We start from the raw sequence: 15,953 nt of genomic DNA, 5'->3' as shown, positions 1-15,953 counted from the left end.
CTGTAGCTCTGGTTTCCCGTTACAGTTCAGCACAATTACACTTTGAAGTTATTTTGCCAAATTGTTAGTGAAGAATCATTACACCAAGAATTTGAGGGCGAAAAGGGGGGTGTGGGGTGGGAGGAAAAATACGACTTTGAAGTGGATGAGCCAACACTCATGCAGCTAGTATGACGGGTGAAGTACTCCTACATTTATGTAAATCCAGGGCCTTAAGTGGGATTAAAAAACTGGGGGGGTCTCAAAGGGGCGTGGCCGATGTAATAAAGGGCGTGGCTTAATCTGTGGTTGGCATAGTGTGCTGCCTGACTGGTAATTTGCTGCCTCTGTCATTGCATCCAGATATATAATACAGCAAGTAACATTACACCTACAACAAGCCAGGACTATTGGCTGTGCCAATGATTCTTAGTGGCATAACACAAATAAGCAACAACTATGGCCTTGTTGTATATAATATTGAAAATGATTCAGTTCTGAAATGATGAGACTGTGAAAGAACTAAAACGAGTCTCTTTGGAGTTACCTCAAAGGCAGTGAAGTGACTGCTACAAAGTTAAGATGGGATCTGGTGAGCCATCTTTGGTTCATCAGAGCCCACCCCACGTAACCTTCTTGTAACGCCACAGAGCTCCTTGAGCCTTTCTCTAGCCTGGTTACTTTTAGTGGGAGTGCTTTATGCTACTCTATGATGGTGTTGTATGCATTGAGATGTACTTTATAAGATCTTTGTGATTGCAAATAAAGTTTTATGATGGTGATGGCTACTCTCTGAATCCTTCATCACGTCTAGGCTTGATTCTTCATGGAGACCAGTGGTTCCCAAAGTGTGCGCCGCAGCACCCCGGTGCACCGGTAAAAAAATGGTGGGGAGCCACAGCCAACTGCCAATTAGGTCAAGGGAGCTTCGGGTCAAAAAAGTTTGGGAACCACTGCCTTAGAGTGTGCTGGTCTAAATCCTGCTTGCTGGGGGTCAAGGAACTGTGAGTGTTCGATAAAAGAGCTGAGGCAGTTAGTAAGATTCTAGAAGCTCATGTAGCTAAGGTAGGGGAGTAACGAGATGGGGTGGAAGTTGCTGAGTATCAAGGGATCGGCGTTGGGTTTCTTAAGGATGGGGATAATTTCGGCAAGTTTGAAGGTATCGGGGACCGTGCCTTGTCTGAGAGAGTTGTTGAGAAGCGCAAGTTGGGGGAGTTTGGGCAGGTTATAAAACCTGCCTTTTTCATAACGACCCTCTCTGAATTATTAATTGCTGTACTCACAGCTAATATATTCCTGCAGGGCCTTTATTTAGTAGTTCTTTTCAGCAAAGCTCAACTATCCGCATAAACAATGCTCTTTCGATCACTGGTGCGTGTTAAAAGGAGTAAGGAGTAGAGCTAGCTGAAGGCTGGTTAGAAAGCTGTGCTTTGTGTGCCCTGAATTACACCGTATACCGCTGAGGTCCCACTGCGTGGCTGATGTGGGTTTTCCGTCTTCCTTTCCCTTGTGCTGAATGAGCCTTTCCTGCCCAGCTGTGTCCTTGGGAGCTTTTGCATTGCATCATGCCCGATCACATTGCTGTGACTGTAACCGTGGTATCACCACCAGGGCTGATTACACAAAGGATCTCCAGGACATGGTAATCCGTTAGCGACGGGGCATAGAGGAGAAAGAGCTACCATCTCCTAGTCCAGTCTCTTCTGCAGCCCCCATAGTGGAGGCCTCCGTGCCCAATGTGTTCATTGTCCCCCGCGAAGGGCGAAGAGTAGCATTACTGTTTTGCCACCTGTCTCAACATTGATACATGTGGATTTTGTTGATAGGTGAGTTAACGTATATTTAAACACCCTGAATGAAAATGGGCTTTAAGATAAAAAGGATCCTGAGGGGCATCAACCTCATTCTTGGCTCCCATTATTTCTTGCCACAGTCTTAATTATTTATCAGCCACACCAATTATGAACTGTAGATTTTGTGAATTACATTGTGTCAATGAATACTTGAACAGGAAACTGCTCTAAAATAGTTATATTTCATATGACCGTACCTTATTTAAAAGATGACGGAGCAAACCAGTAACATGTTTGATTGTTCAGGTTCTTTTTTCCTTTTTTCCAAAAAAGCTAACTGAACTCTAGAATTAAATTTTTTCTTTCGAACAGTGAATTGCACTAGGCACAACTTATAAACATTGCATCACTTGTTTAAATATGCAAAGTAGTGTGTGTGTGTGTGTGTCACATAGGAACTATTTAATCTTAGTTTGCTTTAGACCCGTGGACCCCTACTTAATCATTACTGGAACACCGGTACCCCTACTAAATCGTTATTGGAATCCAGGGAACCCCCCCACAGTCAGTACTGGTTGTCGGGGACCCTGACCTAAGCATTTTCGATGATTTGAACCACAAACCAATACACACTAATATTGCAAAAAACTCCTTTTTATTTTTTAATGGCAAGGTTGTAGCTTTTCTAAATCTAATTGAAGCAACTCACTGTCTAATATATATTCTGTTTGATACACTTGCAGTGCTCCCATATGTCAATCTTGAGATACTAACTTCATCTTTAGCCTCCCATTTCACATTTCTTCACATTTACAAAAAGTTTAAAACTTTCCAATTCTGTATTTTGCTTCTCTATTTATATACACTTTTATTTAATGTGATTGTTATTGAATTTTCTAAGCAGTTGCGGTACCCCTGAATAGGCTCCATGGACCCCCAGGGGTCCCCGGACCACAGTTTCAGAACCACTGCTTTAGAAGCCACATGTAGAATTTGGCTGTGACATAAATAATGGTTGTAGAAATCGGAGCTGTGCGTTGTTTGTAATATGAAGAAGCCTAAGTATTCTTAGTCGTCTTCGGGCTGTAATGACCTGTGTACAGCATGCAGACAGCTAGTTGGAACCTCACTCCGCATGATCCACTCAGCTTTCCACCCTTCTGAGGTTTATCAGGTGAGAACCATCCAATCGGATGACAGGCACACCAAGTGCTGCAATAAAATATTTTTGAACATTTGTCATTTATATGTTATAGTAAACACCTTACAAGTAAGATGAACCACATAAGTATACTGTGCTTTGTGCATTTATTCTATGCGTGGAATGCACATTTATTCAGACTGTGCTGCCTTTCCTTGCTTTGAACTTAATAGGGTGTGCTTCATATGCAGATTCTAACCCAACCCATAAACCAATGATGTAGAACATTTCTCACATTGTGGCACGTATTACCATCATTAAGAGTTCTTGGATTGCATATGATGAGCAAAGTCCTCTTGCTAGGAATGTCACACTAGAGTGTATAGAAATAAACGTGAGGAAGCCTAGCTAGCTCCAGTTTCAAAGACAGCCTCCTCTCCGTGACCTTGACAGATGAGAGAGGAAGGTAGTCTCAATCTCACAACTTTAAAATGTGCAAGATTCCACTTGCCCATTACAGCTCACAGTTGAGAATCTGTAAGAAAATGCTAAATTGTATGCCTCAAAATCGAAAATTTCTGTCCTAAGCAGACGCCATCACTGCTAACCTTTCCCGCTGCTCTTTCCTATGTATTTCTTTCATTTATGCTTTCCTTAAATTTGACACATGATGGAACTGTAGGTGAGAGTGGTAGTTATTTGGTCATGATATATCACAATACATACACACCAGCTCAAATCCCCTAAATAGTATATAACAATTGGGCACAGACATTAAATCTTAAATGGATTTATACTGAGATTTGCAGTTTACTAACTATTGATGTTTGCAAGCGCTCTGCTGTAGTGTGCACACAATGGGCCTCATGTAGGTAGCGAAATACCGGTCGGTAAGGGCCGATTTTCGGTAAATATGCCGTTACCGACCGGTATTCAGACAAGTGAGATGTAGGAGTCCAAAAACCACTTTTCGGTAAATATGAGGCGGTAAATACCGATTCATAGTTACCGAATTCTAAAATACCGATTCATATTTACCGAATACATAATTAACGAATCGGTAAATATGAAGTGGTAAATATGAAGTGGTAAAAATTTAAAATGACATGTAGGAGCAGTCGGTAATTAAGAAATCCAGGAAAATCGGTAAATAAGAGTCGGTAATTAACACGGATGGAAAGCAGGTGGTAACCATCAACAATGCACATAAGCAATCCCAAAATGCAACAGCGTGGACAACATGGCCGCCATGTACGTCATTGCAAGGCGCCTACGTCTACAGGCAGCAGGACTGAGGGTGTGGCGACGGGAGGAACAAATCTACAGACAGCGCATCACACTATTCCAGCTGACTGATGCAGAGATACATGAGAGGTACAGGCTACACCCCGAAACCATCATGGACCTGATAAGGGACCTGCACCCACTCCTGGACCAGCCAACAAGAAGGGCGCACGCCATACCACCACATGTGCAGGTGCTCTGCAGCCTACATCTACTGGCATCCGGCAGTTATCAGGTGGTGACAGCTGCGGTGGGTGGTGTATCCCAGAGTTGCCTGTCCCGTTTCTTTAGGAAGTTCCTGGATGCCATGATGCAGAGAATGCACCACTACATAAGCTTCCCAAACACACAGGCTGCACTGCAGAAAACAAAAACAGACTTTTATCACATGGCACAGTTCCCCCATGTCATCGGCTGTATTGATGGTACACACATCCCAATCTGTCCACCAGCTGATACAGAGCACATCTACAGGAACAGGAAGTCCACCCACTCCATCAATGTGCAGGTGATCTGTGATGCAGGGAACATCATCACAGATATTGTTGCAAAGTTTCCTGGGAGCACCCACGACTCTTACATCTTCCAGAATAGTGGGATCTACACACGACTGAGTGCCGGCGAATTCGGAGAGGGATACCTGCTGGGTAAGTAACAGCGACGCCCCTTGAAACCTGCAAATCAGAGTGTATAGAGGCATGTAACTGATGGTTCCCTTTTATTCATCCAGGCGACAGTGCATATGCATGCCAGTCATTCATCCTCACTCCCTACCTACACCCAGCAACCCAGAGTGAGAGACGATACAACGTGGCCCACAAATCTACACGCAATGTGGTGGAGCGCACGTTTGGACTACTGAAGAGCAGGTTCCGCTGCCTCCACAAGAGCGGAGGCGCACGCCAGTACAAACCCATCACCTGCTGCAAGATAATTGCCACTTGTGCAATGCTGCACAACCTTGCCACGAAAAAAGGTACAGATGTGGAACTAACATATTTTGAGGACAACGAGGATGAGTCAGGCCAGCCAGAGGGCAGCGCAGCTAGAGTGCCAACTGCAGTCGATGGGAGAGAGAGACGGGCAGAGATCACATGCAACTATTTCTGAGTAAGTGAGGGGACACAGCGAGTTGTGAGAAGTCATGACGTAGTTTAATGTGGCACCACGCCATGAACACATGAACAGGCCAATCTGGCAATATGCCATCTATACAATGAGTATGTCCAGGGTTACGTCACCCAATGGCAAGTGGATAAGCAGGGCCACATCAATGTTTGCGCATACGCGCTGCAGTGGTGGATTGCACGGCCTGTGCATCCTCACTAGAGCCAACCCCAAGCCGCCTGCTGCTCCTGCGTGCTTCGGGGACGGGGGGTGTGATGCTGCTGCTGGTGTCGATGCTCTCCGCAGCATCCCCTGCAGCAGTTGTCGACGCCTGACTACTCAATAGCACCCCTAGTGCACTTGTCACCTGCACCATCCCCCGAGACAGGTCGCTGCAGCACTGTGTTAGGCCCTCCTGCATCGTCACAGAGCGCCGGCAAAGTAGGGAAGTCGCAGTTTGCCAGACGGTTGAGTGCCCTGCTGGTAGTGTCCCTTCGCTGGCGTTCCCGGCGCCGTGCTTCGATGTCAGCATCTAATTTGCTGCACAACTGCTGGATTGACTGGGACATGTCCCGAATGCCCGCAGCCATGCCGCCAATGTTTGTGTCCATGTTGACTAAGCTTGTCTTCATCACCCGCATGTGCCTCTGGACTGACATAACTGCCTTTGATTGCAGGCGCTGTTGCTTCAACATTTGGCCCTCGAGCCCCAAGAAGACACCATGGCCGTCAGTGGGTGCTGGTGGACTCTGGACACGCGACCTGCGGCGCCCTCTTGCTCCCGTCTGTGCTGCCTGTGAGGTGTGGGGCACAGTGGGATGGCTCCCTTCCTGGGGCCCGGTGCGGTCTTCTGGGCCCATGCTGTCGTCTGACGAGGTGTCTAAGGCTCGTAGCCTGGCTGCTGGACGCCTCCTCATTCTCACACCTGCAAGCGGAGATGTGGCCGGTGAATCGAACATGAGTGGCGATGCTGGCTCTGGTGGTGGTGATGCTGGCTCTCGGTGAGGTGATGCTGGCTCTGTGTACAGCATTGACCTGCGCCTGGATGGCCAGCCATATGTTGCGCTTTTCGGCCTCAGGCACTTGCAGGGATTGCCTCCCAAACAGCTTCTGGTGCTGCTTCACCACCTCCTCCACCAGCACCTGGAGTTCCTTGGGGCTGAATTTGAGCTTCCTCCTCCTTTCCCCTCCGTCTTTCTGTGTTCTCTGGCTGGACATGCTGTTCGTTTCCCGCTCGCACATGCAACTGCTCCCTGCCTCTCCTCTGCACTCCAGGCCTCTCCAGGGTCGGCTAATTATGTACACCTGCCTGGGTGTGGCCACTTCGGCTAATTGTGTACACCTGCCTGGGTGTGGGCAGTTCCTGGTTGGGTGGGCTGTCGTTGCACAGGATTAGCTGTTTCGTCAAGTCATGTGATGTTATTTACCGAATCCGTACGTACCGATTCGGTATTTTCCGATTCGGTAGATACCACCTCGGTATTTTCCGATTCGGTAGATACCACCTCGGTATTTTCCGAATCGGTAATTATCACCTCGGTATTTACCGAATCGGTGAATTCCGATTCGTATTTACCGAATGTTACCGAATCGGTAACTGTTACCGAATTTTTACCTACATATAACTTACCGATTCTAATTTACCGATTCGGTACGGCTCGGTATTTAAGAACCGGTAAAATTTATTTACCTACATGAGGCCCAATGTCTTTTCCATGTCTCTGCACTTCTTGTATTTTATGTTGTTAGAGATGACTCTCTTCTCGGTGTGATGTCGTGAACTGCAGGCATTATAAGCGTATTTTTTGGCAAGGAGTCCAACAGTTTTAAAGGTTATTTTACACAATGTGCATCCTCAAATATTTTTCGGTTTTAGAGACTTTGGAGTCCAGGCTGAAGATAGTTGGATGATAAATGTAGCTTCTCTGATAATATCCTGGTGTGCATAGCTGCGACAGGCTGTAGCACACATCTCGGTATACTGCAAGCTAAAGAAATTTACGCATACCTTAACAGTGTTGCTTTGATCATGCTGGGTGTTATGCCTCTGGCTTGATTTTTCACAGCACTGTGTTGGAAATTGTTGGTGATGTAACAATTGAAAAATTGAAAAATTCTAAATTCTAATGGTGGTTTCCAAGACACTTGAGAGAGAGTGCATAATAGTAGTCTGGAGCATTTGGCTGAGAAGCTGTACCTCTGAGACTTAAGATCTGCGATCCTCGAGATCCAAATGCCACCATTCAATAGCTAATCAATGTTTGATCCACGTCTTTTTAGATCACACATTCAAGCTTTAGAATTTCACTTCAAGATCTGTTAGAGGACGACCATTAACTCCCAGTTAAATGATCGCAACCATTTGTTTTCTTTTCAGATCTGAGAATGAAGCGGAGAGCATCGGAGAGGGGAGCTGGGGAAACTTCTGCTACAGCAAAGGCACTCTCCACAGGAATTTCTGGAAGCAATGCCAAAAGAGCTGGGCCCTTCATCCTAGGTAAGAAGCTGAAGATTTCCTTTTGTAAATGCACAGAATAACAAGCATTGAAAATGCAATTGGTCTCGCCTTTGATGAAGTTAAAGCCATTTGCTTTGCTAATAGTATTGTATAGCAAAGCAAATGGCTTTAACTTGATAAACGGCGAGACCAATTACATTTTTAATGCTTGTTTTCTGGTGTATTCTGGTGGTGATTTGGTCTGCCCAACCACATGCTTTGTTGGTAGTGTCTGGAGGGGGATATGTTATGAAAAATGGGTGTTTGCCACTGAAATTTGTCAGAGTGGTTTATGTTCGAAAGACTGCCCCATCACTTGCTGAGGGGTTCCCAAGGCAGGGGACAAATCGCAGCTAAAAGCTACAACAAAAACCAGAATGAAACACTTAAAAAGAAAGTGTGTACATAATAGAAGCACAACATAACCAGACAGAAAGAGGCCAGATGAAAGCGAAAAATACAAGGTTCATGAACCAATAATTTGCTCACAGCATCATACAGTTATCATACACGCTGCACTCCTGAGTATACTCTGCAAGGGAGGGATGACTCAGTGGGTTTACCATAGATGTTAAAATAGCTTCCCTGTGCACACTAAAGCAAGTCCTAAACTAATTTAAAGTCATAGAGCTCGTGTGCTGAGGCGCCTACTGGATATTTGTGAGCTTCCTGCAAGTCATGGTTGAAATAGGGGCAGAGCCAGCTACAAGACAGACAAACAGTGCTGGGAGTCCTGGTCCGTCCAGTTTATCCTTCATTACGAGGCTGACGGTGCGCGTGGTCAGAGTGACCCTCACCCCAAGAAGTGACGGAAGCAGAGGGGGACTATGGTCTGAGTCTGTCCCTCACCCCGAGAAGCAGAGGGGGTCTATGGTCTGAGTCTGTCCCTCACCCCAAGAAGGGAGAGAAACAGAGGGGGGTGGGGGTTGTGGTTCGAGTCTGGCCATCACCTCGCACAGTGAGGGACACATATGATATGCGTAGTCTGAGCGAGTGAGTGACAGAGGAGACTCACTCTGAATATATCCCTCACGTCATAGTATGGCAGAGACAGGTGAGACTCATAAAATGTGAGTGCCCCCACACTTCAAGGAGGCAGAAGGGATTCAGTCTCTTGATGTCAATCACCTCACATGAAAGTCGTGGACTGAGCCTGTCATAGACCTACGGTCTTCAAAAGCTCACGCCCCACCTGGTCTGTGCATCCTCCCTCTCCTACACCGCACTCCCTGCTTCCCCCTCCCTCACCCCCCCCCTCAACCCCCCCCCCAGCCTCCAGGAATGCACCAATGCACCTGGGACAGTGACCGCTCCGGATAGGGATCCGCTGACGCTCGCCCTTCTCTCCCCGCACTCGGAGGGGCTCCAGGGATGCGCAGCGACGGCATTGGAGGCCTCTCACATCCAGTGACTATCGGAGGTGAAGGTGCCCCGGGGCCCCACCACGGGCCCCGCCAGGGGACAGCGGAGACAGAACTGCAAGATGGCCAAATGCCTCTGTGTGCGGCCTCGTGCTGGCTGGGGGGGGGGGGGAGGGAGGAGTGTGCAGAGGCACTAGGGAAGGCATTTCACAGGGAACCTTAGAGTGAGGGGGGACAGGGGGCAACAAAAGCCGGGCAGCAGGATGAGAGAGAACAGGAAAGAAATAGGAGTCCAGAAAGTGTGAAATACAGATACAACTGAGAAAGGGAGGGATGGAGGAGAGGGAAGCAGAGCGGGAGAGAGGATAGACGCGGGAAAGGGATAGAGGGGAGAAGGGAGAAATATAGAGAAGATGTAACGGAAAACAGAGGGGGAGAGAAAAAAAGGATGAAAATAGAGAAGATGTAAGAGAAAACAGAGCGAAGTGGGGGAGATAGACAGAGGAAGGTGAGAGGGAGAGCGCGAGTGAGAAAGAGGGAATGGCGGAGGGGGCAGGAAAAGTCAGGAATGAAGCAGTATGCTCCTGTGTTCTTTGAAGTGATGGTTGTTTCCAAGCACATACGACCTCAGAGCACACAATCCGCAGAAGTGGCCGCCGCTGTCCACGCGGCGCGAGCTGCTGGGAGTGAATTGTGTAGAACTCCATGAGCCCGGGCATGTCCTGCTGCTCGCCCTCTGGGAGTCAATGTTTTCACCATCATGACCGGTTCTGTGCACACAGGCCCAGGGGGAGGGAGGGAAAACGAAAGCACGCCGCCATGCGTGCGCAAGAACCATGCATACCAACATTTTGAAACAGGAAAGTCGGAGACGGGGGAAGGGAGGGAAAGCGAAAGCACGCCGCCGCCATGCGCGCGTACACCTCTCTTCTCCATGCTGGAAAGTGCATGTTGAAGCAACAGATGCTTTGCCCAGCTTCAAATAAGAAATGTGCATTCTCTGGCGTTCTGCTAAATGGCCATGGCCTGTCTGCGGCGCTCTGCTCCCTCTCTCTGCCTCTGTAAAAAGATGGCTGTGTTTGGAAGAGCACAATGTGCCCCTGTGTGGGCGAAGATAACTCCCAGGCTGATATATCGTTTCATGTGTGCGTGGCATTATTTCACGCGCCAGCTGCTGCTGAGCTGTCCGTGGATGTGTGTGCCACACACACAGATAAGTCCCAGAGAAGAGTTTCTGCAAGGTGTGTGAAATGTGCCATAGCTCTGTTAAAAGGAGTTGGGGGGCAGTCAGGGGGACTCGCCTGCCCATGAAAGGATGCGGACACCTCTCGTGCCCTTCTGGCTAGTGATGCAACTCCTGTAGCTGTGCCATCAGTGTCGCACTGACGCGCATCCTTTTGTCTTTTTAAATTGAGAACCCAGACTTTAGTTTTAGCAACAACAAGCAGCTGCAAAAGTGAAGCGACTGCCATTGAAAGGGGAAAACTGCTAGGCAACCTGCGACGCTGGGCCAATCCCAGCGCGGCTTGCGGTGACGTAGGAGCTTTATGAAGCTCCCGGTGGTGATCTTTTGTCTTTATGGGGCCATGTGTTTGAAACACATGGCCCCATAAAGATAAGAAAGCTTTTACCACACACGTAAAGCAACCTAGCCAGTCCAACTGGGACTGCTCTAAAAGAGAAAAGTGTACGTCACTAGACGCTCTTTTCCAATGGCTGGCCACCATTTAGCATAAACGGTGACGTCAGCCAATGGAAAACAGCTTAAACCCCGCTAGTTAAATCTAACCAAACTCATTAAATCTCGCCAGCGAGACTGCGCATGTCTGCGCAGCCTACGCTAGCCGAGACCTAAAAAAGGACAGTGTGTTGCAGACTAGTGCAGGGGTGAAATTATTGCGATCATTTTATAGTATATTTAAGACAAAGTCAACCTGTTGAGTAAATCGTTGCTTGCATCCAGTCTAGGACTTACCTTCCACCAGTCCTCTTTGGTGGCGTTGAAACCAGAAACTTTGTTTTAGCTGTGTTTCCTAATATGGTTATCTCATGGCAGTAATGAACCTAGGTCTTGAGACTTGGGATTTGTAAGTGGATGGGAGAAGACTGCATCTATATAACAGTGGTTTTCCTTTAACCTGTTTCGATGTTCGGCTAGGCAACCCATTGGTTTGCTTCATTAGTTTCCCCTTTGATTATTGTGTGTTTTGCGCAGGGAAGTAGGATTGGTCTAGGTTGCCTTTAGTTCTTTGTTGGGTAGATGTTTTATATTGAAGAATGTGAGGCAGAGGTAAGTGCTGGGGTTTCATCTGTTGGCTAAAAGTTAATTGGGGCACAAGTGTTTACTGGGCTGTAATGTCTAGATTGTACAGTGTGTAGTGTTTATTATTTTTTGTACTGTGTGGTAGATTTTTAGCAAGAAATCGTTGGTGAAAGTAAGCCTTCTGAATCTTGACTCGTATCTGTGATGGAAGGTGGCATTGGGACAGCATGGAAGATGCAATACAAGTGGAATGATCTGACGTTGGTGCTGCAGCAGACGGCCCTGATTTAATAAGGCATTCATCAGGACCAGGGAAAGGTAAACCTCGGCGGTGTGGGCGCGCTAAGGCCCACCCTAACCTGAGGTTATCAATGTGAAAAATATTAAAAACCATATTAGTTTAGTGAACCTAGTGTTGAGAGTAACCGAGTTTACAATGGGGTGTAATCACTAATTACACCATGGGTCTCGGAAAGGGGGTGGTAGCAAAATGGCACACCACCTTCACTGCTAGGCACCCGCTCGGTACTTGCACAATCCCTCTTGTAACCGGACTATTTTTCACATTGATAACCTCAGGTTAGAGTGGGCCTTCGCGCGCCCACACCGCCGAGGTTTACCTTTCCCTGGTCCTGACGAATGCCTTATTAATCATTACACATAGGCAGAAACATGTTGACCACACACTAGTGGATATTGCTGAACAATTTATTCAGTATCTATATCCCTCACCCTGTTTTTATACATGTCTGATTGGCTATTAATAACATTTGTTTTTTGACACTATCAAGACATTTTTAAGTCGCACTCACTTTTCACTGAACACACAATACCAGCTCCGCAGTAATTCTGGCGTTGAAGCACACCGGGGTGGCATTTGGCCTCTCCTGGTGGGGCCCGATGATGAAGCATGTCACCAACCAGGTGGATTCTACATTTGTGCTCTACTCTCAAAAGGCAGACTTTCGTTGTTATGATTATACTACTAAGAGAGAGTGCTACTTATATAATTTCCCTCCCTCTCTTGTTTTCATTGTAAGAATTGTATGACCTTCTAGCTGTGCAAATGGTGTAGTTTGATTAGTGAGTGAGAGTGTGATCTTTTCCATTCCCAGAATGTACCAGAGGCTCTGGAGCCACCCCATGTGTGTTTGAACATGACCAGTCTCCCAATGTGTAAGGATATTTGGAAGAGCAGCACCTAAGGCCGATCCCATTTGTCTCCCTCTTCTGGATTTTAGAGAAAAAGTAATGGGGTTAGGAGATGTGCATCTAGGTGCAGATTTATGATATCTAATTTTTTAGACCAATTTTCTGGCAATTTAGGACAATCTCACAAAGAGTGAACAGTGTACCTTGTGACCCACACCCTTTCCAACAAGCATTGTCCGGATTTCCCCTATGCAAGCGCGCAGGGCTGAGGTACTAATATGTGGCAATCTTGTTTGCAGTGCAGTCAGGCCAACACATGAGGGACCTGGGCCCAGTTCACCAGCCTCGCAGTCTCCACTTAGGGATAAGCATGAAGGTGTTGTCCCAGGGAGAGCATAACTGTTGGTAGATATTCCGCGGTCCCAGGGAGAAAGGAATAATCCTACCACCTTAATCCAGATGAGGAAGAGGCCGGGAAGGCTGCCAGTCAATCCCTGAAGACCACCATAGGGGAGGGGCCTCTGCACTCCGCTGTTGCGATAATGTCTCCTTAGCCCGCAGGTACCAGCCAGATCATCTTCGCATCCAATCCCATGGGGATCCCTGGGAAGTCGCTCCGGGGTCCAGCCAGCAGCCCAGGACGCGCCTCTGCTAGTCAGATCCACGCGAACACAGAAAGTAGGCCGATTCACCCCAGTGTGTCTTCCAATTCCGCTTAGCCCCAGCAGCGGGGCAATTTCCAAGTAGGTGACGGTGGGGCAGCCAGCTGGTGCTCTTTCGTCTGTGTCAGCCATGTGAGGCCCTGCCCTTGAGCCGGTCGCCATCTTGTCTCTCAGGCCACTACCAGGTGGCCAAAGTCAGAGCTTGGGAGGGATCGCGGCATCGACCTCTGCAAGCTGCGGTAGCCACCTTGGGCTACCAGCACCCCAGGCAGTCCGACATGATCATCTGCCAGGACAGCTTAGTGTAGCGTGGGTCTCAGGCAGGCAGAGGGGATGGAGCAGCGAGGAAAGAAGTCCTACCCAGCCGCCATCTTGGCCACACCCCCAAAATATGATTTGAAATATTTAATAAGTCACCCACAGGGTAGGGAGCATATATTTAAAAGTGGAACATCCTCGGCATAAGGAATGTAATTTTCCCCCAGTGACTAAGCCCAAACGAAATTGTCACTAGTCAGATTGTAATTGACACATAGGAAAAGTATAAATCTATTTAATCTACAACTTTTGACCTTTACCAACTATAGGCCCCAATCAAAGACTTTTGTTTTTGATTCAGTCTAGTGGAGTCAGATTTTAAAGAAAATATGTTGGAAATGTAATTTTGTAGAAAATTTCCTAAAGCTGTTTGAGGCTAATTTGCATTAGCTCACCGACAACTGCTCAACTTGTATTTAACCTTAATACGGTGTGAAAGAGGTGGGAAAACTATTCCCAAAGCAGAGACAATGGCTTGGGAAGGTGTTTACTTCCCCTGACCGGAAGTCCAGTTAGTGTTGGCCCAGGAAATAAATGAACTTCAAATGTCCCTTCCCTGTCGCAAGCAAATGTTAGGTGACACATAGAAAGGATACCACTTTTTTCCCTTAGGCTGGCTCCAAACCCAATTAAAGGAATGCTTCCCCCATATCTGGTTTTAAATGACCACAGAGGTAGTCATTACCCTGCCTACACCTATGGGTGGGCAAATAGGCTCCACACAAGGGAGAAAGGGTTTTCCCATTCTGAATGTGAAAGAGAGGACATTGTGGGATTGCTTGCGGTAAGGCAAATGGGAATTACTGAGAGTGTGTGTTCGGTTGACTCTGGGGAAAGTTTTACCTCATTGGGTAGAGAATGCCCTGGAGTTGCCCCAATCAACTAGCTGCTGCTGCTTCGTGTTGCATACCAGGTTTGAGCACAGGTTTATTTTATTTAGTTTGTGTGATATTTGTGTAATAGCTGGCATTTGGTGGTCTTATCCTTTGAAATGTCTATCGATCAATCAATCCTAGCATTAGTAAAGTGCACTACATACCCGTGGGGGTTTCAAGGCGCTGGAGGGGGAGGGGGGGAGGAGTGCTGCTACTGCTCAAAGAGGCAGGTCTTGAGGAGTCTTCTGAAGGTCAGCAGGTCTTGGGTCTGCCGTAGGTGGATGGGGAGGGTGTTCCAGGTCTTGGCGGCGAGGTGGGAGAACGATCTGCCGCCGCAGGTCGCTCTTCGGATGAGGGGTACTGTGGTGAGGGCGAGGCCGGCAGAGCGGAGCTGGCGGGTTTGGGTGTAGAAGCCGAGTCCTCTGGGGTACGCTGGTCCGGTGTTGTGGAGAGCCTTGTGTGCGTGGGTGAGGAGCTTGAAGGTTATCCTCTTGTTGATTGGCAGCCAGTGCAGGTCTCTCAGGCGGGGTGTGATGTGGCTGCGGCGAGGGATGTCGAGGATCAGGCATACAGAGACGTTCTGGATGCGTTGAAGCTGTTTCAGGAGTTTGGCCGAGGCTCCAGCGTAGCGGGCGTTTCCGTAGTCCAACCTGCTGCTGACGCGGGCCTGGGTGACCGTTCTTCTCGTTTCAGTGGGGATCCACTTGTAGATCTTGCGGAGCATGCGAAGGGTGTTGAAGCAGGCGGAAGAGACAGCGTTGACCTGCTTAGTCATGGAGAGGGTGGAGTCGAGGATGCCCCTAGGTTGCGTGTGTGGTCGGTGGGTGTTGGAGCAGTTCCCTGTGTGGTCGGCCACCAGGAGTCGTCCCAGGCCGAGGGGGTAGACCAGCGGATGAGGACCTCCGTCGTGTCCAAGTTCAACTTCAATCGGCTGTTCCTCATCCATTCGGCGACGGCCTTCATTCCTTCGTGGAGGTTGGCTTTGGCGGTGTGGGGGTCCTTGGTGAGGGAGAGGATCAGCTGGGTGTCATCGGCATAGGAGATGATGTTGAGGATGTGCAGTCGGCGTGGCGAGTGGTGCCATGTAGATGTTAAACAGCGTTGGGCTGAGGGATGAGCCCTGGGGTATGCCGCAGATGATCTCGGTGGCTTCGGAGCGGAAGGGGGGAAGGTGGACGCTCTGTGTTCCACCGTAGAGGAAGGAGGTGGTTCAGTCCAGGGCCTTCTCTTGGATCCCGGCGTCGTGTGCGTAGTGTGCGGTGGCAGACCGTGTCGAAGGCGGCTGACCGGTCCTGGAGGATGAGGGCCGCGGTCTCTCCCTTGTCTGGTAGGGTCCTGATGTCATGAGTGGCGGCGATGAGGGCAGTTTCGGTGCTGTGGTTGCTGCGGAACCCGGACTGGGACGGGTCCAGGATGCTGTTCTCCTCGAGGTAGCGGGGCAGTTGTTTGTTGACGGTCTTCTCGATGACCTGTGCCGGGAACGGGAGCAGGGAGATGGGCCGGAAGTTCTTGAGGTCCTTT

At 48.4% G+C, this 15,953-nt stretch overlaps 1 protein-coding gene across 1 annotated transcript in view; it reads left to right on the top strand.

The window, feature by feature from the left end:
- The window catches only part of STK40 (serine/threonine kinase 40), a 353,634-nt gene that overhangs the window by 165,249 nt on the left and 172,432 nt on the right, over nucleotides 1–15,953 (top strand). Inside the window, exon 3 of the mRNA XM_085647845.1 lies at nucleotides 7,682–7,801. Within this exon, the coding sequence (XP_085503971.1) occupies nucleotides 7,682–7,801 (120 nt within the window). The remainder of the gene's footprint in view (nucleotides 1–7,681; nucleotides 7,802–15,953) is intronic.

Source organism: Triturus cristatus, chromosome 3_2 (assembly GCF_964204655.1).
Source record: "Triturus cristatus chromosome 3_2, aTriCri1.1, whole genome shotgun sequence".
NCBI lineage: Eukaryota > Metazoa > Chordata > Amphibia > Caudata > Salamandridae > Triturus > Triturus cristatus.
This window is presented reverse-complemented; position numbering and strand designations above follow the sequence as displayed.